The sequence below is a fragment of the Bubalus kerabau genome, chromosome 9 (assembly GCF_029407905.1).
Source record: "Bubalus kerabau isolate K-KA32 ecotype Philippines breed swamp buffalo chromosome 9, PCC_UOA_SB_1v2, whole genome shotgun sequence".
NCBI lineage: Eukaryota > Metazoa > Chordata > Mammalia > Artiodactyla > Bovidae > Bubalus > Bubalus kerabau.
In genome coordinates, this window is record NC_073632.1 from 85,122,394 (window position 1) to 85,149,380 (window position 26,987).

General features: G+C 41.4%; 1 protein-coding gene, 1 long non-coding RNA gene and 1 pseudogene across 2 annotated transcripts in view; 2 read left to right on the forward strand and 1 right to left on the reverse strand.

The window, feature by feature from the left end:
* Positions 1-26,987, forward strand: part of LOC129620082 (uncharacterized) — a 234,692-nt gene that overhangs the window by 116,645 nt on the left and 91,060 nt on the right. The gene's annotated exons all lie outside the window — the stretch shown is intronic.
* CITED2 (Cbp/p300 interacting transactivator with Glu/Asp rich carboxy-terminal domain 2) lies at positions 10,879-13,300 on the reverse strand. Its single transcript, XM_055535769.1, has 2 exons — positions 13,045-13,300; positions 10,879-12,578 (listed from the first exon to the last, which is right to left on the reverse strand). The coding sequence occupies exon 2, from the start codon at positions 12,568-12,570 to the stop codon at positions 11,749-11,751; it is 822 nt and encodes a 273-aa protein (XP_055391744.1). The 5' UTR covers positions 12,571-12,578; positions 13,045-13,300; the 3' UTR covers positions 10,879-11,748.
* Positions 17,467-17,556, forward strand: LOC129620286 (uncharacterized; annotated as a pseudogene).

The following is a 26,987-nucleotide window of genomic DNA, read 5'->3' on the forward strand; positions in this document are numbered from 1 at the left end:
GGCAGGAAGCAGATTGGGCAGATGATGGGGTACGTTGCAGCCTGGATAAAGTCCTCAACTCACCCCCTGGAATCTCTGAAGCTAGGATGGCCTTTCAGAGTTGTTCTGAGTTGGGGTGAGGGAACCAGACCTTTATCCTAGTCATTGGAGGCAGGCTGCCTGAGGAATCACTGACTCAATGGACATGAGTTTGAGTAAGCTCTGGGAGTTGGTGATGGACAGGGAAGCCTGGTGTGCTGCAGTCCATGGGGTCGCAAAACGTCGGACACGACTGAGCGACTGAACTGAACTGAACTTGAGGAAGAGGAATGGTCTTAGGCAGCGTGAGCAGGAATCCTGAAGAGCTGCAGGCTGTCTGTGGGCTGCATTACCAGAGACTGAGGGGAAAAGCCCTCAGTCCTGAAGGGAAGCCTGCACAGCACATCACAGTGCCCGTTGCTCACCGTAATAGCGGCGCAAGAGTATGTGAGAAGCTTTAACTGAGGAGGAAATTTTAAATTTCCTCTGATACTTTAAAACAGACACTTTACATACCTCATTTGTTTGTGGGAAAGATCATTTTTACTTCACTCACTAGTGTAGGTATAAAATAACCCCCTAATATGTATTTCAAAGAAACATTTTAAAAAATTTGTGTTAGTATGTGTTAGGATGATTTTGTGTCATGTGATTGAATCTAACTCAGATTAGTTCAGGGACAGTAAAATATATTGTTTCATGTAGCTAAACTTCAGGAAAGACAAAGTTGCAGCTAGACTTCAGGGACTCAGATTTTTGTCTCTGCTTCTTTCTTCATGTTGTCTTGACTCTCTCAGACTAGCTCATTCAGTACAGCTGGCAGTATGGCTAACAGCAGTTTAAACTTATAATTTCATCACTAGAGAAAAAACTTGACCTCTCTATTGTTAAACTCACTGAGAAAGGTTTTTATTGGGTCAGGTTTTATCCATGGACCAGTCAGCTGCAGCCAGGTGGATAAGTTATGATGATTAGACCAATTTAGCCTATCTGGGCAAACCTAACCAAGCATGGTCATCAAGTAAAATCATGTGTATTCTTATGTGGATACATTACTGGGATGGAGAAAGGCATTTTGTGGAAGGCTAGAACAAGCAATGAGTAGATAGAATAAAAGATATCCTGTGGTAGATTTCTCTTATGCCCCCCACCCCTTTTCAGTCTTAGCAGACTATTTCTGTATTTTTTTTGGCTTTGGCATAGGGACCAATGCATTTTATCATGGAAATACCACATAGCTATCAATAATTTGTTCATAAATATTAGGTTCTCTTCATTTTGTACTAAGATTAATCACCTGCCAACATGTACATGATTTTCTTGGTTCAACGAAATTGTTGATTAATCATATTAACAAGAGAATTTTTGAAGGGCCAGAAATGAAGACATAATGAGTATATATTTCTTTTTAAGAGGATATTTATTTATATTAGCAAATGTCACTTTATAGAAGACATTTCAACCTTTATCAAATAAACCTGCTCTGAGTGATTTATAATATAATTTTGTTAGCAATACATCTTTATTATATAAAGAAGACTTATTTGAAAATATAAAGGCTTTAAAAATAGTTCTTTTAAGTTCCAGCAAAAAATCCAGGCCTTAAAACATGAATTTTGGAAAGAGTTCACTTAACTTTTGAATCTTCTAGTGGTGGAGTTGTTGGCCTCCATCTACCTACCCTACCCCAATTGTGTTAATTCCATCCTGTGGTAAAACCTATCTCAGCGGTTGGTTCAGAAAAGGGAATGCAACACAGTACATGGAGGGAAGGAATTCTTCTGGGAAGTTTTCTTTTCTCTTGAAGGAAAAAAAAAACGCCACAGAAAGAGATAGCCATTCTTTTGGATCTTGTTGGTCCATACATCATGTAAGCTCTTCTAATGTCACCTGTCACCAGTCTGAGGTAAAATGAAAAAAAACAAGTCCTTGTTGACATTATTAAATAAGTGAATTAACCAATCTGCCACAGTGTAGGGAGGTCTCTCACAGAGGAAGACACTTGAGATGGATTTTGAAGGACACTTCATCAAGGGGAAAATGAAAAGGGTCTTCCAGGCAGAGGGAACAACATATGCCAAAGCATAGAGTCATTAAATAGGTGTTTGACTTAAAATCACTCAAGTTAGAGCAGATGAAGACTTGTCTGGGGATATTTCATAGGAACTATGCCCAGCTGATGGCTGGGTTCTGGGTGCTGAATCAGGAGCTGTCAATGACAGATGTTCCTTCTCTCTCCATCTGTATTTGGGATCATGTGGTCTCTTAGTATTGCTTTGTTCTGACCAGGTGTTCCATTCCCCTGGATTCATGGAATTCGCTAGTGCAGTGAGGTGAGAGGCCTAGGGAACACCAATTCTCCTTTTGACTTCCGCAAGCTGGTTTCACTTATCTTCAGTATAAGTATATGGCCCCCAAAGGACCGCTTAGGCTCAAATCCAGAGAATTTCAGTTTAAGCACCACTGTAATCTGACTATAGTTTCTGTTTCTTGGTTGGAATTTTCCTGGTCAGCTAATGTGCTAGCTAGCTTTCAGGCAGCTGTTTGAACCACAGTCCAGTCCACCAACATTTAAAGTAAGAGCAAAGGGCCAATGAAAGACTTTGAACTGGATGGGCCTGACAGGCAGGAGGAGAAACAGGAGAGAGAGCAATGGGTCAGAGAAAGGATTAACAACCTAAAAATATCTTTCTGACTGAGGCACTCAGTCTTATCATTCGAAACATTCCTGTAGTTTAAATGCTGTACTCTCTCCAGAGTTTCTCTCTTAAGATATAAATGTTCTTAGTGGGGCAGAAAACTGAGCCCCTGGTGCCTGAGTAAATGGAAGGCAGGATGAGAGCACTTCAGAAAGGGTAGGGGAGAATTAGAGCAAAAAAGTGGAGGATTGCTCAAAGACACCTTTGGTCAATTTGCAATTTTTATTAGAGTGTAATGAGCAATGGTGCCTGGGCAGAGAGTTATAGAAGTGTCCTTGGCTTGTCCTTAGTGTTGAAGGTTATAATAGGTCATGTGGTATAGTGTATGTTTCAGTAAAATGAACGGCAGTGGTGGAGGGCAGTTTCTTTAGGCATGGGATACTCTAGTCTTGGTTGCTCAGGAGAAAAATGCAATTATGGGCTTACAGGCCTTCAGCTACACCTAGTGGCCAAGTAGTGAAAGGAGCAAGTATTTTATTGTAATAATATTGTGTTGTTCTTTAGCTACATTACTTTTACAGTCAGTTACGAATTATTTCTTGGGTAGTTACAAATTATGCTCTGGGATTCCCTTTATATGTTATTTTTGACTAGTCTATTAGCTTGTCATCTAGCTAAACAACTGGTTCTCCAAATTGGAGGAATGTTGTGGTATGAAACAAAGAGACTATGTGTGTTGGGAAGTTGAGGGAAGGGAAATAAAATGACAGCCATGTGCCTCCTGCTCCTTGACCACCCTTAAGAACCTACTTAAAATGTTTGACACTGTCCAGCTTCCTCTACTTTAGCATTATGTAAAGGATTGTCTCTGAGAAAATAAACAATAACAGTGATGATGTTAATAATGATGATTGTGGTTCAGGAAGAGTCATGTGAAGGACAGAGAGTGTAAATATTTGAGAGTGTTATTTATGAGGTTGGAAGAATGAACTTAATCTGTAAGAAAATAGAACAGAACCTGATCAAATTATTTTCAAGAATGTTACATAGTCACCTATGTCTTTGCAAGTGCATGTACCAGAAATATGTTGTGGGTGGTCATTTTTTGATATTTGCTTACAGATAGGGAAATCTCAGCAGCCAACACTTATGGGCATTTTGACACTGAAGTGGAACATTGACTGACATGATTGCAGCCCTTGGAGGATTGACTCAACTGGCTCAGGTCTATAGCACACCCCCAGACTCACAGTTAGATTAGAGAAAGAACAGTAAGAAATGATATTTTGAAGGAGTTTTATATAATATTTTACTCCAATATTTTACTTTCCAAAGGGAGAAAATGATAGGAACGGGTTTATGTTTCCTTCATGAAGATTTGAATGTAGGATGTATTAATTAAACATACACCTTCATTTTACTGATGGAGAAACTTGAGCCAATAGTGATTGAATTACCCAGCTCTTTGGTTGCAGAGCTAAGGCTACAACTCAATGGTTTTTACTCTTGACCTGTTATTTTTTTTAAGTCTAACTATTAATGGAAGAGTTCTCCTTTTCGGTAAAAGACCAAAGCAGAAGGAATTGGGCTTATACCTATATCAAAAAAGTTTAGATAGATTGAGGGAGATTAACTGTGAAGTAACTAAATACTGTATTTTCTTTATTCTAAGATGTTCAGTTTTTTTAACATATTAATATTCTGAAATCAGCGTGAATCTTATAATCAGTGTTAAATAATAGTTGCTTCCAGACAGTGTGTCAAGTTGTGATGTGGTGTCTTTACATGGAAGAATTTAGCCAATGAGATTTTCATTTAATAGATTACAGAATTGGCAAAGCTAAGGTGCTGGCTTAATTTCTGAAAGAAACTATTTACTGTCTAACTATATACTATTTATTAGTATATGTAATTCAATTAAGAAGAAAAAAAGCAAAATTACAGTCTAAATCACTGGTATTCTTTCAACTTCAGGGCTAACATGGTGAAAGCGTTAGGAAGGATTTGGCAGACTCATCACAAATGCTATCCTTGCACTGTTGGGGGCCACACTTAAGTTGGAAGAATCTTTAGAATGGGTTTGAAAAAGTATAGACTGAAATCTTGTGAATCCTAGAAGGAAGTCATATGTAATTGTATAAATAGATACATGTCATAGCTGTGTTAGTATAGCTTACAATTTGTGTGCGTATAATGCAGTGGCTTTTTCCCTGAAGCACTCTTATTAAGTTGTCTGATCGGCTTGCAATCAGTGACATCTAAGAATAGGAGTAATTTGGTTTAGAACAGCCCTGTTACAGAACACTGTCTTGGAAGCTAGATCTGTAAAACCACTCAGCCTCCTACTGGCTGTTTCGCCCTTGAGCAATTTACTTCCTCTCTAAATATCAGTTTCCTTATCTAAAATTGAAATAAAGACTTGTACCTTGCAAGCATATTGTGAAGATTAATAAGATTATGTATGTAAAGAGACTACCACAATACCCACTACATCGCAGGTACTCAGCAAAGTCAGCCCAACCACAGGAAACTTGACTCAACAAAATGATTTAAGTAATGCTGGCTGAAGGGTGCATTTCTCTGATTTGGTCCTGTATAGTCTAAACAGTGTTTCTCACCATTGTTAAAATCCATGCCCCATTAGTTAAGAAGAGTTTTCAAAGTCTTCTACATTATGTTTTACTGGAAGTATAATGTATTTAAGCATTTTCCCCAATATACAATAGTATGGAATATGCTCTTTTTTCCAAATTACTGCCCTCTTTTACCCTCTTCCATTCTGATCTGCCTCCTAGAGGGGTGGCCCTATCCAGCTGAGAGTCATTACTCTAAAATATGTTATCAGATAGAGGAACCTAAGAAAGATTTGTATATTTAGTTTACCTAAAATACTAGGAGTACAGCAATTCAGGCACTTTTTACCTCCTGGCCTCATCATCCATATATTTGCTAAACACATTGTGTAAAGAGAAGAAATATGGAACTAGCCATCATCCTGCTTATCCTCCTTCAACGAGTCATTCCAAATAAATGTAACGGGACAATACGTACAAGGTGACCTATGATTTTCGTGCACAATTTTAGCACTATGTGTTTTGTCAACATGGAGATATTAAGTGTCAGAAAGCCAAGGGAAGAAAATTATTTTAAGAGGTTGCTTACTAGAAATTTAAAAAATTTCCGTGGGCCACGCTGCATAGAGGAACACAGGGCCGTATTTTATACTAGTCCCCCTAGGGAGATACGGGCTTCCCAGGTGACTCAGTGGTTAAGAACCCATCTGCAATGCAGGAGATCCAGGAGATTTGTGTTCAATCCCTGGGTCAGGAAGATCACCTGGAGGAGGTCTGTATTTTTGCCTGGATAATCCCAGGGACAGAGGAACCCGGAGGGCTGTACAGTTCATGGGGTCCCAAAGAGCCAGACACAACTGAAGCAACTGAGCATGCAACATTCATGCTAGGGAGACAGAAAGGGAAAGGCTTCAACAGCCCTGGTTACATTTCCTTTCTCCGCGTACTGTGTCCTACAAGTGTTCACAAACTAATATCACAACCTGGAGTTGGCCGTCCTTTGACAGCTTTTTCTGATTTTATGCTAGTTTGACTTTAACTCAGGCCAAAAGCTGGCTTCCCAACCAGCCTTCAGAATGGATTGACAGGATTCTTTTAGCACTATTAACTTTTAAAAGCCACTCACCTATTTGCGTATCTCCTGCAAAGTGCAGCATACCAACCTGGTCTTGCCACAGGCTACTTTGGAGCCAGAATTCCTTGTCTGCTTTGTTCAGCAACTCAAAATGTAATCAAGGAACCCCTCTACTTGAGAGGGAAGGAAAGGATTTCAGGGTGGAGTACAATGGTGAGGCCATGGGGAAATTCCAAGAATCCTGTGAGGCACCGTCCTCACCCCAAGTCCTGCCCTGTCTCACTAATCTTTCAAATGAGTTCAACCTAATGGTGGCTCAGACGGTAAAAGCATCTGCTTACAATGTGGGAGACCTGGGTTTTGATCCCTGGGTCAGGAAGATCCCCTGGAGAAGGAAATGACAACCCACTCCAGTATTCTTGCCTGGAAAATCCCATGGATGGAGAAGCCTGGTAGGCTACAGTCTGTGGGGTCACAAAGAGTCGGACACAACTGAGTGACTTCACTTTTCACTTTAATGAAAATCAACAACATATAAAGCCAGTAATGGTACTCATAGCTTGTCTTTCAGCTGCTTTGTTTCATTCTGCATGCCTTGGTTTACCCAAGCAGAACTCTCCAGAAGCCCTCCCAAACCAACCCGTTGGGACTGGCAACTTTCATGCTCATCTTAGGAAAAGAAATACTTGATAAAGATTCAGCCTCCAAAAAGTCAATATCTTTTCATCAAAAATATGAGAATGGTTGGTTGAAAATTCTTTTTTTTCTGGGGATCATGGATTCAGTTCTTCAACACAGTAGAACCCTACTTCTCCTAACTTCTCTTTATTATGTTCACAAATAGCAAAATACTATAGAAATTCACACCCTCAACTCCTAGAACATTTTCAATTCATTATTTAGCATTACTTACGAATTTAAGTCTTCCTGTGAAGGGAAAAATTTCTTTACTTCAGGTGTCAAATTTTTTCAAAAATATAGGTGGGTCTTATTGGCAAACTAAAGCTGTTTATGAACAATATACTATTTAATAGAAAATGTCCTTATATTTCTTTTTCTAATTTAAATGATAACAATGGCTACCAGGAAAAAAAAAAAACAACAAAACATCATTTTTCTCCTTGCTGGATAAAAAATAGGTCAGGTAATTTAAGCCAGTCCATTGCTATTAAAATTCTGACATTGCTATTGTTCCTTCTACTCTGAGGGGAAAAGACAAACAGAACACATGATAATAGAGGTTCACTGGCTAAGTTACTTGATGTACTACCTATGGGTCTCTTGCTTCAACCCACCTGGGAGGTCTCATTCAGATGATCGTGGTATAAGTACCAAGATGATGAACACCATCCTGAGGCTGTGTGTGCCATCTCTCTTGTGCTAGTAAAACGATAGAGGAGAGGAGAAAATTGCCAATGGCTTGAGTCCTAAATTCCTTGAATTCTATATTTATTTATTTTGGGGAGACAATGTTATCTGCCAAGTTTATTTTAAAGTAAATTTTACTGAATCAATTAGGCAGCAACTCTCAGTCTCATTAAATATCCTGTGGCCCTTTTCATAAGATTAGAGCCCGTGGCTTGATCACATTCCAATGTAGATAATTGCATTGTGCATTCCTGGAGATTCTCCTCTACCTTTCTAACTCTGTACATCAAGTGCATTATTATTTGCACCAATTCCAAATCAGCAGTTCTGTTTTGAGGGTAAAGAGCGTGTCAGCTTTAACTGACAGGCTAAAGCATTGCTCATTACCTTTTAGTAAGAAAATCCCTTAGCCAATGTCCATTTTGAAACATGAGGCACATTTCAAGTATGTACATTTAGTTAAGGTCTTTGGTAAGTAAAATACTTTTCATAAAGGGTGTTTATTTTGGAATCTTCTTTGATGGAAAATTGGCTTTCTGAAATATATGCTGTTTGCTTCAAGAAAGAAAATGAAGTCTTCAGAAATGGTAAAACAACAACAACAACAATAAAACAAAACCCTCTTGAGCTCTTAGCTTTTCTTTGACCTTCTAAATAAATTCCACAAGGGGGCGAAAACACCTAATGGTCCAGGACTGCAAAGTTTATATTTCAAAGCCGGCCACCCATAATAGATTAGTGGATTAATATTTTGCTCTAAAGGATCTGGCCTTTAATGTTGACATCAATTTATAGCTATCCCAGTTTACAGTAGTAAAAATCACGGAAACCATAAACTTCACAATAGATGTCAGCCTTCTGGTACTCGTGCTTTAGACTAGCGCCCCATAAACAGTGGTGATTAGGTAACTATTCTTCAAAGACCCATCCATAGCTGTAACGTCTTTATCAGCTCCAGCAAAGATACTGCTACTAGGATTTTTAGCAGCCACAACAGAGATACAAGCTTTTTATTAACGTGTTCTTATTTTTCTGATGTGTTTCTGTGATATTTTGCTGTGGCTTATCAATGATCTCTTCTTGAAAATCAAAGGTGTATTTGTGGGCAAAACTTAAAGAACAGAAACTCTTGTTCCATATTAGAACTTTCTGAAAAACAGCCAAGGTACAGAGGTCAAATTTCCCCATATGCTATAAGCAACTTAGTAGGTAGGAAGCAAGACCACAAAAGGTTTTGCAAATGTCTGCCAGTAGCCTGGTGATCTAGGTCACTGTACAGGTTTCATGAATCATGTTGTTAAAACAAGGAGTTATTTTGCTTTGCTTAAGAGACCTGCAAAAATCCCATAGAATCTACTCAGTTGTTGATTATGAAAGAGTTTTAATGAAATAGAGATCATTCAAATGAAGGGGTCCGGGGAGTTTGTGTTTGTACTGAAGAGAAATTGAGCTTTTCACCCAGCGCTTCTGGGTTGAGTCCTCTCTTCTGGCAGAGAGGCTATGGATCTAATAATAGTTCCTTGGGCTCTGCATCTTCACATATGTGTTCCGGCCTTAGAGCAGCAGGAGGAATTTAGTGACAGAGCAGGTGTTGTGGCTTATTCCCTGGCAAAATAAATGGTGAAGAGTGGTGGCAAGACAATTCTCTTGCTTCTTTCTTTATGTAAAACAACAACAACAACAACGCCTCCAATGGCCTTCCCTTTTGTCTTTTTTCCTGGCACAAGTAAAAAACAACTACAATTGCTATATTAATATGCACGCAAACATTTTTTTTTTCACTTGAGCCTCTGGGAAATAAAAAAGGAAAAAGAAAAACTTACTGTGAAAATGCTTAGCCAGGAAGATTTACTGCTGATCACAGATTTAGTATTGACATGTTTGTGCTGAAGAAAACTTCAGCTTTAACTATTAATGTGGGAAATCTGGATTAGCCTTTAAACGGAGTGAAGAGTTTTGAATGATGGTATATTTTCAGTGAAATTATTTACTTACAAAATAATTTTTAATAAGGAAGTGTCAATTATAGAGGTATAAAAAACCCAGTGGAGTGTGCATCTTAATGGCCTGCCTTGGAAACAGAATTATAGAATAGGTGATCTGAATTTTACTGAAATCAGCCTTTACGTCAGACTCACTATAATTTAACATTTCTCTATACCCTCGTCTCCTGATTTTTTATTATGAAATATGATATTTAAGATTAGAATCTGAGTCTAAATGAAATGTTCTTTTAAAGGATTGTGAGATTTTCCACAATCTACATTTCTGTTCTCCTCCAGTAGGTTATGTATAACTTTTTTTTTTTATGAATATAGATATGTTGATTTCATGAAGGTAAACATGAAAGGGAAAACAAAATTCATTGTCCTGCCAATTGGGATTATTTGAAATTTTAACAATATTACTTTTTCCTTTGCTTGATTATACAAGACAAAACTTGACACCTACTTCACTGTAGTTATGTCTTCTTGATAACACATGTAGGTAAAATTAAAAAGGATCTTATCGTTATGTCCTTTGCACCCAATGTGTGTAATAGTAAAAGCTCAGAATTCTGGAAAACGGCATGCTTGAGAGGGAACATAAGTGAAGACTCTTAATTTGACCTTTGCGTCAACCTTGCTGAGTAAATTTTAAATATTGTAAGAGAAAAAAATAGAAAACCTCAAGGTGGAATTCCACCCCCCTCAAGCCAGAAAATGTGTGCCTGTCTTTAGTACTTTTGCTGAGAAATAAAATTCGTCACTAGAGATAAAGGTAGATTTATATTTTAATGCCATCCTCATCAATCTCCCAGTATTTTATTCCAGTCTACCTCCATTTAAGTAGTTGAATCAGATATAACCAGAAACACTTGATTTCCCCCTCCCACCCTGTGAAATAGTATTTGTAACGTTTAGTATTACAAACCTTTCTAACTCTGGAGTACACTTGAAGATGATGGCAATTAAGAAAAAAAAATTGCTCTTTGACAACTTTGCAGCTTTTGATTAAACCACACCAAGAGGCATGTTACAGTGATAACAATGAAGCATTATGCCAATTATGTTAAATCCTGCTCTCCACTTTAAGCTCATCATGACCTGTTTTAGTGTCCTGTAATTTATCCTTTGGAATGCTGACTCTCCTCAGTAGTGTTCAAGAGGAAAAAACAAAGCCACCAAAGGGAATAACCACCCCCAAATGACTTCTAGAAAGCAAGTATTTCTTAACTTTTTATTGACATTGGCAAATTAAAATAGAATAAATTAACAAGTATTTTTTCAAAAAAATGTTTTGTACAAAAATACTGTCAAAATTTCCTAAAAAGCTTTCAACACAGTAGTATCTTTTCATGTACTGAATATAACTATTAGCACAGTGTCAAAAATGTTGAAGACAGAAACAAAATAAAAATCTGTGAAATGTTTGCCACTGACGACATTCCACACCCTATTATTGTCTGTACATATGGGGGAGGGGGACAGCCACCTTGAAAGTGAACAGTATGACTTTTCCTGATCCAGAATGGTTTGGCCCACATCTGTTTAATCTTCCAGTTAAGCATATTTTAAAAATTAGTCTGTACTCAAATGCATAGTTAAAAATATGAAGCGAGATGGCAGAGTTTGTGCAGTAATATCTGCCCTTCAAAGTTCATGCAACCAACTAATGCAATTTTTCCTTTTCCTCATAAATCTGAATGCAGTTCAGTCATTTGAAACCATCTACAAAATCCACAAGATTAAGCAGTTTGCCAAGATTAATATCTAACAGTTGAGCACTGGAGAAAGTGAGGAAATAAGGAGTAAAAACAAACAACAAAAAAGACCAAGTTAGCTAGGTATTTCAACTACATAAGGGAGGTGAATGTCCAGGCTACAAAAACGAAACAAAAACAGAAAAAAAAAAGTGGCAGCAATTTTTTAAACCAATTTGTACAAGTTTATAGTTTACTTTGTTTCCAAGTTCTCAAACCTTTCACGCTCTGAAAAGTGAGATACTGTGTCTAAAGGGAATGTTTTTTTTTTTTTTAATTCACACCGAAGAAGTTGGGGGATTTGATTTTTTTTTCGCCGGGGTTTCGATCGAGTCAACAGCTTACTCTGCTGGGCTGTTGTTTGCACACGAAGTCCGTCATAAAATCAAACTCGTTTTGCCCCAGCCAGAGTTCGGGCAGCTCCTTGATGCGGTCCAAACCCATTTCTATCACTAAGGACATGAGCACTTCCTCGTCGATGAAATCAGTGTCTATGACATTGGGCGGCAGCACTGCAGCAGGGACGTGGGCCACGGAGGCGGGCATGTTGCTGCTGCTGCCGCCGCCGCTGCCGCCGCCGCTATTGCTGCTGCCCGCGCCGCCGCCCGAAGTGCCCGCGGAGCCGCCGGGGGTGCTGCTGCCGCCCGAGCCGCCGGGGGTGCTGCTGCCGCCGCTGTGCTTGGGGTTGCAATCTCGGAAGTGCTGGTTTGTCCCGTTCATCTGGTGGCCCGCAGCAGGGTGCAAATCCGGCATGTAGTGGTTGTGGGGGTAGGGGTGATGGTTGAAATACTGGTTGTTGAGCTTCTGCAGCTGCATGCTGGCTGGCAGGGAGCCTCCCTGGCTGGCCACCGGGGGGCCCATGAACTGGGAGTTGTTAAACCTGGCCGCGGGGGCCAGCGCGCTCGGGGGGTGCCCTCCGTTTACAGTTCCCGGCCCCATCGCGTGCCTGATGCCGCTCGAGGCATTCATGTTGCTCGCGCCGTAGTGTATGTGCTCGCCCATCAGGGCGTTGAAGGCGTGTTGCGGCTGCTGCTGCTGGTGATGATGGGGGCTAGGGAACTGCCCCATACCCATGCGGTGGGCAGGGTGGTGGTGCAGCCCGTTGGTGCCGTCGGGGAAGCGCCCGTGGTTCATGGCCATCATATGGTCTGCCATTTCCAGTCCTGCAAGCGAAAAGGGGAGACGGTAAGACCCCGCGCCACACGTGTCGCCCACCACGGCGCACCACACTTTTCCTCGCCCCTGGCTCCCAGGTTCATCCGACGCACTTCAGCTGCGAATCCTCATCCCGAAGATCCCGCTAGGAGCCTGTGCACCCGGGCTACCCACCAAGGAAAGACCTGCCATCCACAACAGAAGATCTGCGCGCTGCACAAACAGCTCTTTCCCCTGCGATCCGGCGGGGGACCCAAGCCCACACCCCCCTCTGGCTCCCCGAAGTCGCCTAATAAAGGAAGTGCCCCATAGCCCAGCCGCGAACTTCAGGCATTAAATCAGCCCTCCTCATCCTGTTGTTGCACATCCTGTTGTTATTCCCCAGCTCCGCCTCGCGCTCTTCCTCCGGGCAAACCCAGCCCTCGGAGGACTGGCCTGGCAGGAGCCCCAGCCAGCTTCGCCCGACGCACTTACCTTCCGTCCTTGCGATTTCTGCTCCGAAGACCGAGGGCGGGATCGTCGGGTCCAGGACCGGCTCAGCAGCACATAGAGGGGGCCTTCCTGGCGTGCAAGGCGCTCGCAGTCGCGAAGTCGGCGCCGAAGTCTTGCAGCAGCCGCTGGGGCAGGATCGGAGCCGTTCCCTTTTATTTCCCCTCTGCTGCACTCACAGCTCGGCAAGACCGCCCGGCAGCTGCCAACAATGAGCTGTGTTTCTTAGGGCTTTGGCCACAGTTAATATAAGGGATTTCAGGAAGGGCGGAGCAAGAGCCTCCCCGGCGGGCGGCGGGCAAACGCGGATTCCGGAACATCAGGCACGCAGGACCGGGCTGGGCAGCCGCGTCCCCGCGGCCGGAGGCACGTGCGCAGAGCCTGAGGGCCCAGGCGCCGCCCCGCTGCCCCCCGATTCTGGTTTCTTCGCGGCCCACAAATACCAGGCCAGACTGCCCCGGCGCAGAAAGTCCTCCCTGGACGCTCAGCCCGAAGGTAGCGCCCGCCGCGAGAGAAACTAGGAAAACTCACCGCCCCACTCTGGCCGAATCCCCACCTCGAGCTCACCTAGCGACCTGGGCTGCTTTCTGTGGGAAAATAGGGTTCACACAGCGCCCCCTATTTAGTGCCTTTCTGCCTCCGCGGCTTTGCAAAAGCCTACCCAGGTTGCAAAGAATGGCTGTGTTTACCCTAGTGGGTTTTTAAGCCCCGGGCAAATAATGCCCCCTCCCCTGTGCGCGCTTTCCTGAACTGTGCCTTTGTGTTTTTGTAGGAGCAGTAGGTAAACCTGATCTAGACATTTTGCGTGTAGATGCATTTCCTCCACTCCTTTCAAGGACAGGAGCTGGGGGCGGGGAGCGGCAGCGGCAGCCGCTGCAGGTGGACCGAGCGCGTTCGCGGGCTCGGCCGCCCCCGCTCCAGCGCCTGGAAATCCGGTCCGCGGTTTCGCGGCTGCTTGCCGCTCCCGGGGTACGTGTGCTTCTGCTAAGTTTGCGTTTGCAGCTCTTGGTAGCTTTGGCATCCGAGCTGAGGCGTCTCTGCTCTGTAAACAAACTCAGCGATCCTCGTCCCCAGATCCACCTTTTTGCACATACACAGTTTCTTGCTTCTGCTGTTGCCCTTGATCCGGGAGGTGGGGGTGTGTGCAAACTTGCACAGCCTCCCTCCGGGCTCTGCCTGACGGTTTGGGGTTGATTTAGAAGCGAACGGGTTTGTAATTAAGAAATTCGAGGGCTGAGTAAGGCTGCTGAAGCTGGAAAAGGAAAACAAATAGATAACATGGTAATCGCTTTGCAAATAAAGTCGTTCTGGAGGTGGGCACGTAGCTGCACGTCCCGTATGGCACCGCGCGCGCACACACACTGCTGGGACTCTTCCTTTTCAGTGAAATTGCTCAGTGGGCCAATAGGCGATAATAATAACCTTGCTTCCCAGAACGCGGCACAACTAGCCTGGTCGTCCATTTGGCTCATTGACTTGCAAATAAAAGCCCTAACGCGGGCCTGGGCCACTACCCAGTCGGAGCTCTCTTGCTTTCTCAAATGGGGAAGCCGAATTGTTTCCCCAACACCGTGATGAGGTTGCTTGGAGCTTTTAAATTGCTCTTTATGTGGTAAAAGTGAGTTTAGCGCTCCGAATAAGGACTTCTGTTCAGAGTTGTTTCTTCATAACTAGATATCCATTGACGACTTCCTGCTGTGAAGAGCAAGTCCCCCCCCCCCGCCCCCCCCCGCTTTTTTTTTCTCTCCCATCTTGCTCACAGGACTTTTTAAGGCCCTTTTTGAAGACTGGAAATTCTGATACATTTCCCCTTTCAAGAATTTGCAGAAGAGAGCAAATCCTGATTATTTGAATTTATTACCCCTCTGTCTTCCTTTAGTTATATATGTGTAGAATAGTTAATATATGGATTTAAACATTGTTACGGTCTTTCTCTCTTTCCATTTCCACACCCTCCGTCATTTATAACCGTGCGTGCAATAATTTTTAAACCTCAAAAAATGTTTGCACAGGAGCACATTGCAGTTTGGGTTGCAAGAATCCCCTGATCTCTTGTCCACCCACGACTTATACCTGTAGGTCATGGGCTTGCAGTTACAGAATCAGAGGCTTGAGAAAACAACAACAACAAACTTGATACTTCCTATCAAAAAAATAGACTCGAAAATACTGGTCAACTCTCCCCGCCCCAGCCCCCTCCCCCTCAAAAATTGCCAGATAGATTGTTTACTTCCCTTCCTTGTACTGCAGTGTCTTGCGACACAAGGACTGGCTCTTGAATGTCTAATCTAAATTCTCCTTGAAACCATTAAAGAAAGGTGCAGCTCCATCCTGCTCCAGTGGTTCCACAAACTATTGAGAAATCCCTTGAAAGGTCACCTCCCCATCCCCCAACCCTTAGAGGAAAAAAAAAATTCCCTCTGGGACCAGCTGGTGAGAACATGGTGTGCTTTGTTCATTTATTCATCCATCCAGTGAATATTTACCAAGTGCCGGGCACTTTTCCTGGCTCCTGGAGAGACAACCAGGACAAGAACTCATGGTCAAGAGTGGAGAGGGACAAGCAAGCCTTGGACACACTTTGATAAGCGTCACAGCAGCACTAAGCGCAGGGACTTTGGAGCACATAGGAGGGACAACCTAGACTTCCAGCCTTGGGAAGGCTTCCCAGTGGGAGTGGTGGTAAGTGGAGGCCAGGAGGGGGACACAGGTGAGAGCAACAAGGTTGGAGAGGTGAACAGGCTGGATCCTACAGGCATTGGTCCCCAAGCTGAGAAATTAGGGTTGTGTCTTGAAGGTAAAGAGAAGTGAGTGAAGGCTTGTGAACCAGTGAGATGATCAAATTTTCATTCTAAAGCGATCAGGACAATACTATGGAGAATGGATTGAGAAAGTAAGACTGGGAGTGGGGAATCCAGTTAGTGGGCTACTACAGTCATCCAGGGGTATGCACAACCCAGTGTAAGCAGGGGCTTATCCTGTGAACTGGGGTGAGGCAGTGCAGCTGTATGTGGCCCTGAAGGTGGTATATGGTTGTATTTCTTTCCTAGGGCGCTCAGGCTTAAACAACAGAAAATTATTGTCTCACAGTTCTGGAGTCTAGAAGTCCAAGATCAAGGTGTTGGCAGACTTGGTTTGGAGTGCCGGTGAGGGAAAATCTGTTCCATGCCCCTCTTCTAGATGTGGTGATTTGCTGGCCATCTTTGATGTTTCTTGGCTTATATGTGTATCGCCCCAATCTCTGTCTTAATCCTCACATGGCATTTCTTCCCTGTGTGTATGTCCAAATTTCCCCATTTTATAAGGACTCCAGTCATATTGGACTGGGACCTATCCTGATGACCTCCTTTTAACTTGATTATCTCCGTAAAGACCCTATCTCTAAATAAAATTCTTCCTAAGGTCCTGGGGGTTAAGAGTCCAACATTTTTGGAGAGCCATAATTTAACCCATAACAGTGGTAGAGAAACTGAGTAACACGGGATCCCCACCATCATGGAAGAAAGATGTAGGCTGGAACTCTCTTCCCAGCTCTCCTGCTGGTCTGCACTTACATTCCTTCATGTGAATGCTCAGCCTGAGGTCTTCCTGACTGTCTTCCACAACTAGCAATATCCCTCTTTGTTTGCCTACACTGTTTTGTTTTTCCTCATGGTATTTATCCCTACCTGATTTGTTGCATATTCAGTTTTCACTGTCTTCCCCCCCTGGAATGAAAGCTCCAGGAGAGAGCAGGGACTTTGCCTGTTTATTCTGTGTCTAAAACAAGTCTTTCACTGATTAGATTAATTAGGGAATGGATGGATGGAATGAATATAGCAGAAGTACCAAGGGAACCCAAATAAAGGGCTTAAGGAGGGGGTGGTCAGGGAAGATTTTTTCTGGAGAAGGTTACTTTCCAGGTTGGCAGCAGAGAAATCTAGCAGAAAGGAGAACAGCAGCTTACCACTGTCTGCATTGTGGCTTGTCATGGACTTGAGGAAAACTCATCTGTTTGCGAGGATTGTTGATTGCTGAGTAGGGAGGGAGGTCCCTATTGGTGTGAACTTTTGATTGAAACAGAGCTTTTACAGGTAAGCCTTGGGCTTCAGCTAAACTGAATTGAGGAGAGGCTGACAGAAGGGCCAAGCTTCAGAAGATACACACAACATTTTATACTTATGTGGTGGAGCCAGGGTGAGGCTGGGGGGCAGCATGGGTTCTAATATTGGGTTTTATTATACTTTCTAAAGGATCTCACCTAATCCTCACCTGAACAAGTACGGATTACTTTCATCACTTCAGGAAGGAGGATTTTGAGAGTTAAAAAAACAAACACACCCCCCACCACCCAACCTACCCAACACCTATCTTTTCAGAGGGATTAGGGAAAAGGGGAGAGAAGGACTCAATCAGAGACAGACACTGATACTCTGGTTTCCCTTCAGATCATATAAATCTTTTGCCTCTTACTAAAGATTTCTGTGGACAGAGACAGACACTGGTTGGGCCCACTCTCCTCTTCCCCTCCTCCCAAGACCTTGACTCCAGGTCTTAACTGAAGAGAAAAACACTACTGCTGCTTTGTCCCACCGTCCACTTGGCCACCATAACGAGGCAGGAGCCTCTACTTAGGCATGAAGTGTGACAACAATCCCTATTTCTGCCTTTCTCCTTTCCTCCTATTCTCCCTCCTTCACAGGATGTAAAATTCTGTTTTGCTGGTCTGTGGAATAACTGGGAAGAAGTTCTTCCACAGGAAGAAGCCCTGTATGCAGCCTTGCATTATCTGCCTTACATATATGTGTCTATGTCAAAATAAGATCTTCATATAATTTTTAAACCTATGAATTTTGTTCTAATTAATAAAGTACAAATTACTGGAAATAAAGTACAAATTCCATGACTAAACTTGGAAGAATTTTTTCTGCCTTCAAGTATTTTCACATTTGATAGAAAGTTATTTTACCATGGAAGCAGGGTACAGTGAAATGTTTTTATTAAACAGGGGTCTTAAAACTTGACGGAGTTGATGCTATCTCACCTGAGAAGATGGTTGAAGATTCTAGAACATCATCTCTGATTCAGTAGATTGGGAGTGGGGCCTGAGGATCTACATGTTGTAAAAAAACGCTTTTAAATTAGTTCTGATGTTTAGTCCAGTTTGAGAACTACCAATCTTGTCCACAGGTGGGTGATGACTGGCATTGTTCTGAAAGTGATCATGGGTATAGAGTAAGCCTGGTTTATGCTCGTGAAGTCCTGTTCCCCTGAATTGCTGCCTTTTCCCCCCACCTGCCTTGATTGGAATTTTGCCCATCTTTGAAGGCCTAGCTCAGATAGCATCTTTTTCAAATCTTCCCTGATCCCCAGATAGAAAAACTTCTGGCACCCTTGGTGCCTCCCAGGGCATTTTGCTCAGCTCTTCCTTTCTGACTTATTCAGGCTTGAGTTTTGTGTGTTTGTGCCCCCTGCTGTAGCCTTCTGTGTGATGGCAAAGGTGCCTTGGTGGGCCCCCAGGGACTGCACAGTGTCATGCATAGAGTATCTTGCTTTGGTCTGCCTGGCATGTCTTAACGAAATACCACAAACTGGGTGGCTTAAACGATAGACTTTATTTTCTCACAATCCTGGATGCTAGAAGTCCAATATCAAGGTGTCAGCAGGGTTGGTTCTTCTGAGGCCTCTCTCCTTGCCTTGCGGATGGCTGATTTCTAGCTGTGTCCTCACCTGGTCGTTTCTTTGTTGCCTCTGTGCTGAAGTCCTGGGTGTCTCTTTGCCTGTCACCAGTGGACTTCTCTGGTGGCTCAGACAGTAAAGCATCTATCTACAATGCGGGAGACCTGGGTTCCATCCCTGGGTCAGGAAGATCTGCTGGAGAAGGAAATGGCAATCCACTCCAGTACTCTTGTCTGGAAAATCCCATGGACAGAGGAGCCTGGTAGGCTACAGTCCATGGGCTTGCAAAGAGTCGGACATGACTGAGCAACTTCACTTTCACTTTCAGTCAGATTGGATTAGGACTCACCCATTATGTCCTCATTTTAATTTAATCACCTCTTTGAAGATTTTATAACCAAATACTGTTACATTCTGAGATGCTGGGAGTTAAAGCTTCAGTGTATGAATTTTAGAGGACACAATTTAGTCCATAACATGCCTCAAGTATGTTTGGATAATTGACATTTTATTACTCTACAACTTTAACCATAAATTCAGACTTCCTAGGTGACTTTGTGGTAAAGAATTCACCTGCCAATACAGGAGACACAGTAGACGTGGCTTCAATCCCTGGGTTGGGAAGTTCCCCTGGAGGAGGAAATGGCAGCCCACTCCAATATTCTTGCCTGGAGAATCTCATGGACAGAGGAGCCTGGTGGGCTGCAGTCCGTGGATCACAAAGAGTCAGACACAACTGAGCAGGCATGCACTCTCTCTCTTAACAATAAACTAGACAATACTCACATGGGTTATAAAGTTGGATGAAGTATGTTGGAAAGCAAAAGAAAACGGAGTGACCTTAACTAGATAACTATGCCATCGAAAACAGGATTACATTCAATAGGAAAAACTTCGAAGGCCCCAGTAACAAATTGAACGGGTATTGGACAGGAAATTATTGACTAGGTATAACATATTCAGTCACACACACACACACACACACACACACACATATTGTGAGTCAAACTGAGCTATTGGTTGGGGGGCAGCAATGGAATTCTGTTATTAAAAAGAAAACAATCGGAGTGTGTTAGAAGTGAGAATATCAAATGCTAGAACTGGAAGTAATTCTTTTGCTGCACTTGGCTCGTCTCAGAGATTGTGGTTGGTTTTTAACTCTACATTTTAATAAAGAGTTACAGAAACTAAAGACGGTTCATTTAAAAAAAAGGAAATATATTTAAAAGGATGGGAAATGGGACTTATAATGGCTGTTTAATCTGGAGAAGAAAAAGCTGACAGGTGACTTAATCCATATGTTCTGGTGTACACACAGGGAAATGAATATGGTGGATCCTTTCCAGATGTTTTCCTTTTCCACTGAGACAAAGAAAAAAGGAAAGCATTTCTTAAAAGAGAGCTTTAGATCAGTGGTTTTCAAATTGAGTTCTATAGACCTTGAGTGTTCTTAGCCTCACTTTTATGTGCATTATATATTAAGTAGTTCTTGTTCAAATTTGTTTTAAAACATTGTTCTGATATTAAACTGTTATGAAAACTAATGCTTTGGACAATACAAAAATCACAGAATTTTAATTTGGAGTAAGACTTTAAAAAAAATCTTATCCAAACTCCCTGATTTTCTAGATGAGAAATCTGAGGTCCTGAGAGGTTAAGTGACTTGTTAATAAAGGACTTCCTAAACATCAGGATTTTAAAACACCAGATCAGATTATCAGAGGCAACTAAGTCTTTACGAAGATTTCAGTGAAATAAGATTTCAGTGAAATAGGATAGAGAGGCATTGAATGGTTTAGATCAGCTTTTCCCAACTGGCCTTCTGTGTTATAGGTGGAAAGGTTGTAAAAGGCAGTAACAGAATCTGTGTCAATTTCTACTTCTTAGAAAGTAAGAAGTACAATCATTTAAAACTATTTTTGCAGTTCAAAATGGAAGTTTGAGAGTCTCTGAGAGTGTGCTGAGTGAGCTTACTAAGCCACTAATAGACATTGAACATCCAGCCAGCAGGCACTTAACTCAGTTTCTCTCTTGCTAAATACGCCTGTCAGAGGGGAGGTTTTTGCCATTTTGCTACTTGAATTTGTTTTGATTCTCATTCACATATAATCTTTTTAAGGTAGAAAACAAATGGTCCTGAATGAAATAAATCAATGAGAAATGTCACTGTATAATCATTTTAATAATCATTTTGCAAAATGACTTATGACGATGCTTACCCCAAGGAAGGATTACCTTCATATAATAAAAATTCTTATATAACACAAATACCTAACTCTAGAACTCAAAACTCAGTGCTAGAAAGAGAAAATATAGTGATGACTACATCCAAGTTGACCTTCAATTTGTAAGAAATAAAGATTCAATCAACTGCCTCATGAAATAATAGTGGAGTTATGTTTATAAATATAGTTTCAGGCTTTTATAAATATACAAAAACATAACAACATCCTTTTCTCTAATTAGTTATAAATAACACAAAATTATTTTTTAAAAACCTAGTTGGTTTTTAAATACAAAATATAAAAGCTAAAAGCATGGAGAAATGAAAGTATTTTGTGTCAATTTCTGATATTAATATCACTGTATGTAGTTATATTTCAATATAGTTTAAATTACACATTTAGTACAAAATCCAGAGAGAATACGTTGCCTGTTTTAAATTTGTCAACAAATTACGCTTTTCCTTAATAATTGATTCAAAAGAAATCATACAATAGAAGACTACTACAAAGAAGAAAAGAATTTGTTTTTATATTTTTTGTTTAATAAGTATTATTAAAAATTGGGTTAAAATAAATTCCAATAATACATTTATCTAAAAATAATATATTTATCTAACTTAGCTGAGTTAAGGTACTGGAAAGACTGAATGTTAACCACTTTATTTTTAAAATATACGCTTCTAATATTAAATAAATATATGACTCCAAAATTGTGAGTTCAGTCGTCTTTCACTCACTGATTCATTAGTTCCGTCTTCCTTTTATTCATATGCCTGTGCAATAGCTAGATAAGAATAATATCTATGAATGTGTGAATTATTTGTATTTTAATTGGTATTTTCTGAAGTGCTTGTAGAGCTTTAGTTCTTTTAAGTAATTTAAACAATCTTTTTTGCACCATCAATTTGTTGTAAGCAAGGGATTTCCAAACTAATTTAATGTGCAGCCTAGCTTCTGGGATGGGTATGTAGGGGTATCTGAGAAGCACCCTCAGAATAACTTTGAGATAAGATTATCTTCTATGAGTGAAAGAAAGGAGCATAAATGTGTTCAAGATAAGATCGGCATTCTTAGCAGGAAAGCGAAGCTTCTTAGGCCTCCTGGGTCCCTTGACAGTAGCCACCAGAATTCTAGGCACTGGAAGGGCATACCTCCTGTTGTAAGTTAATAAACTGCTATTCATCAATCTCTTTTGGTTTGATGAGTGAGCCAGTTCATCTTTGGATGGATAATCAGCTAAGCTGAAGATGCTTAACAGGCCTTGGTCTGTGGTGTCTTCAACAAAGGAGAGACATAGGTACAATGACTGATCCTTTGACATCCCTCCCTTTGTGTTATCTCTGAGCTACAAATACAGTGGTCTGTTGAAATTATTTGCAGTATTGAAAAATCAGAATGCTACTTACTGGTGTCTTATAATGCCTTGCCCTCCTATGAAGTTTTAGTGTGATTTTGCTCCAGCTGGTCAGAATCTCCATTCTTGTCCCTATTATATATGCCTTGTGATTTTCCTTCATAGTCCTTCTTGGGATGTGTAGTTACACATTTATTTTGTGACTCTTTAATTATTGTCCCCACGATGGCAGGGACCACACTTCAATCTCATCCCATTGTCACAGCATTATATTCCCAGTGCAAAAACAGGATCCAGCTCAGAGGCAGTGATCATGAAGATATAAAAAACTTCTCATTCCTCTGACCCTTACTGTTAAGCGATTGAGGTCTAATTTAAAATCTTCTTTTAAAAAAATTAATATGTTTTCCAGTATTCTAGTTTGCCTCTCTGTAGACTCTATAAAAGTTTTCTCCATAAGTGCTAATCTATGCTAGATAATTTAGAAAAAGAATTTATTAATATAAAATTAATTTTTGTTCATGTTTTCAAAACTTCTTTAGTTCTTGCATTTCCCACCTTCTCAAGATTCAAAATGCTCCCTGGCAATTAAGCTCTTCTCTAGGTCACTGTATTTTTTAAAATCAACTTTGTGTATCGTTCATAATGTATTATGAGGGAGAAGAGATTTTGAGAATCAGGACTCCTCATCCCTGTTTCTTTCTACATTTAAGAGGATATTATTGAAGTGGATTGAGCAGAAGATGAAGCTGTATGCAATGCATTTATATGTTCCCACATTTTCTGGTGCAATAGTGAAGCATAAGGATGATTTTATGGAATATTAATTTAGATGTAAGTTCCAGAGCATTATAACACCCACATGGAGTCCTTTCAATGGTCTTTGTTGCTTTGTTCCCAACCCAGGGATCAAACCCAGGTCTCTCTCATTGCAGGTGGATTCTTTACCACCTGAGCCACCAGGGAAGCCCAAGAATACTGGAGTGGGTAGTCTATCCATTCTCCAGGGGAATCTTCCTGACCCAGGAATCCAACTGGGGTCTCCTGCATTGCAAGCAGATTCTTTACCAGCTGAGCTACCAAGGAAGCCCTTTGTTGCTTGACAGGTAGCAACAAGAGAAAAGGAGATAGGAAAAGTTAGTGCAGATATAAAGCAAAAAGTCCAGAGTTCATGAGGCAAGAGGACTCTGCTGTCTGAGATCTTAGGTGATTAGATAAAAGGTGCAGGACTGGAACCTGCAAAGTGAAACTCATTTAGTTAGCTTTAACACAGCATGGTTTTCTATATGTTACCCCTCTTTCTCTCATTGCCACTACCACAAACTCTTCCAAGCTGGGGACTGTAAGTTATATTTTTGTGTTCCCTAATACCTAGTACAGTGTGAATTCATAACTTGGTTTGTATAGAACTGTAACCCAGTCTCTTTTCATTTTACTTTGCCGATAGAGAGTTATTAAATCAGGGGGAAGAGATTTTGATAAGGAAAGTTATTCTTAGGAAATAAAAACAGGCTCAAAATAGATCTCCCCTGGTGGCTCAGGTGGTAAAAGTGTCTGCCTATAATGCAGGAGAGCCGGGTTTGATCCCTGGGTCAGGAAGATCCCCTGGAGAAGGAAATGGCAACCCACTCCAGTACTGTTGCCTGGAAAATCCTATGGACGGAGGAGCCTGGTAGGTTACAGTCCATGGGGTTGCAAAGAGTCGGACACAACTGAGCAACTTCACTTTCAGAATAGATCAGGAACTGTTTTATCTATTTAAATATACACTTAAATGGAGAACAGAAACTATATTCTGATATATATTAATTTGGTAAACAACAAACTGGATTAATTGGCTTTATAAAACTCTTAAAGAATTTTATTTTTTGGAGGAGGTGACTAAGTTACAGTTAGTAAGTATGCTTAGAGAGTGAAAAGTGAAAGTGAAGTCACTCAGTTGTGTCTGACTCTTTTCGACCCCATGGACTGTAGCCTACCAGGCTCCTCTGTCCATGGGATGTTTCAGGCAAGAGTACTGGAGTGGGTTGCCATTTCCTTCTCCAGGGGATCTTCCTGACCCAGGGATCAAACCCTGGTCTCCTGCATTGTAGGCAGACGTTTTTACCATCTGAGCCACCAGGGGAGTCAGATACTACAGAAATTCACTGAGGTTTGAGTCTGTGTTTTGATCTTTTGTTCTCTGATCATCTATATTTGTGGTTCTCTTTTGAATGTCCGTCTTTGTCAGCAAAAGTCTACAACTGTCACGATGGTAGTTATTTAGCTTGATGTAGCTGTGCTCCCATAGTCATGTTTGGATGTGAGAGTTGGACCATAAAACTGAGCGCTGAAAAATTGATGCTTTTGAACTGTGGTGTTGTAGAAGATTCTTGAGAGTTCCTTGGACTGCAAGGAGATCAAATCAGTCAATCCTAAAGGAAATCAGTCCTGAATATTCACTGGAAGGACTGATGCTGAAGCTGAAGCTCCAATACTTTGGCCACCAGATGCGAAGAACTGACTCATTGGAAAAGATCCTGATGCTGGGAAAGATTGAGGGCAGGAGGAGAAGGGGATGGCAGAGGATGAGATGGTTTGGATGGCATCACTGACTTGATGGACATGAGTTTGAGCAAGCTCTGGGAGATGATGAAGGACAGGGAAGCTGGGGTTGCAAAGAGTTGGACACGACTGAACAACTGAACTGAACTGAACTGAGCTGTGTTCCTAAAAATGAAAGGGCCTGGGTAGCTAGAGCTAGAAAGTTTCAGTTTTCTTTAAATGTGTCAAATTACTAACATCATCAAAATCTTTACCAGAGTGTCCGTTGATGGATGAATGGATAAAAAAGAAGGAAATTTTATCATTTGTGACATCCTGGATGGACCTTGAGGATATCACACTAAGTGAAATAAGTCAGACAGAGAAAGACAAATACTGTATTATCTTACTTGTATGTCGACCTAAAAACACAAAACAAAACAAACTCTAATTCGTTGATACAGAGAACAGATTAGTGGTTGGCAGAGGTGGGGGTGTGGTGGTAATTGTGGGTGTGGTAGTGAAAATGGTGAAGGTGATCAAAAGGTACAAACTTCCAATTATAAAATAAAATAAGTCCTGGGGATGCTATGTGCAGCATGGTAACTCCAGTTAATAACGTGTGTGTGTGCTGAGTCATTTAGTCATGTCTGACTCTTTGTGACCACATGGGCTGTAGCCCACCAGGCTCCTCTCTCCATGGAATTTCCCAGGCAAGAATACTGGAGTGGGTTGCCATTTCCTACTCCAGGGGATCTTCCTGACCTAGGGATTGAACCTGCCTCTCTTGCCTCTCCTGCATTAGTGGACAGATTCTTTACCACTATACCACCTGGGAAGTCCTAGTTAATAATACTGTGTTACATATTTAAAAGTTTTTAAAGAAAGGAAGAAAGAAGGAAAGTTGCTAATAGAGTAAATCTTAAAGGTTCTCATCACAAAGAAAAAAATTTGTAACTATGTGTTGATGACTGTTATGGTGTTCATTTCCCAATATATACAAATATTGAATCCTTATGTTGTATACCTGAAACTAATGTAATGTTATATGTCAAGTATTTCTCAATAAAAAGAATCTGGTTGGTGTACAAACTGTGACTATAAAATAGTAGGGAAGGTTTCATAAGCCATATGCAAGAATATTCCTGATTGTAACCACACCTTGAATGAAAATAGAGTTTTTGAAGTAAACTCATAAAAATCATGGAATCATTGTAAGTTACAGATGGGAGGGCTCTTAAGGTCATCTAGTCCAACCTACTGCATTTGGAGATTAGAGATTCAGGCTAAAGGAGGTGAAATGACTTGCCCGAGGACACAGAGGGAATCAAGAGTACATCAGAAAGAGATGAACTATTCTATGGAGTTCATGCTCATTTGCTGTGTGTTTCTGACTAACTTGAGGGGATCACCTGCACATGAGCTGGCATTACAGAGAAGCTACAGGGATCTGAATGCTCCCAGCACAGTATAAGCCAGAGACTGTCATCATGAGGTTGCCAGGGTTGTTTTTAGCTTCTAGAATCTCTTGAAAGGCAAGCCCCTATCAGAACTCTTGCTGGGGAGTATGTGTGGTTTGTGCTGGAGGTCAGGCGTTTGCTCTGAAGCAGGTGAAAGATAAAGGACCCCTGTTCACACAAAGATGCAGAACCAATTCACTGATAACATCTTGATGTTCTGTTTTCAGATTATTTCTTGAGAACCTTTTGGGCAAATATGATAGAAATCAGCACTATAAACTAGAATTCTGGAACACCTGCAGGCCATGGTACAGTTCTGACTTGGGTGAAGACTGCTCAGTGGACAAATAGAATCTGAAAAGGAAAAGTGTCTAATATGGATTTTACTGACAAGTTCATTGTGTCCCTTTATCAGTGCCTGCGAGACCACTTGATCACCTTTCTTTCCAAACACCCTTGTTTATTACAAGTTTCTTTTAATTTTTAGAACACAAAGATGAGATGATATGACTGGACTTTTGAGATGTAAATAGACATGAAGTTTGCCCTTCAAAAATAAGTGAAACTAGAAAGGACCACACATAATGTGTGCGACTAGCCATACTCAGTGAGATTGTCTATATGGGTTTGGTTGGGGAGAACAGGGATAAACTATCTAACTAAGATGACCAGGCTATGAATCTTAGAGAGGCACTCTCATGACAGTAG

What these genes read in the sequence shown, in the direction of transcription:
- CITED2 (XM_055535769.1), bottom strand. Translation starts at nt 12,570, where the DNA reads ATGGCAGACCATATGATGGCCATGAACCACGGGCGCTTCCCCGACGGC.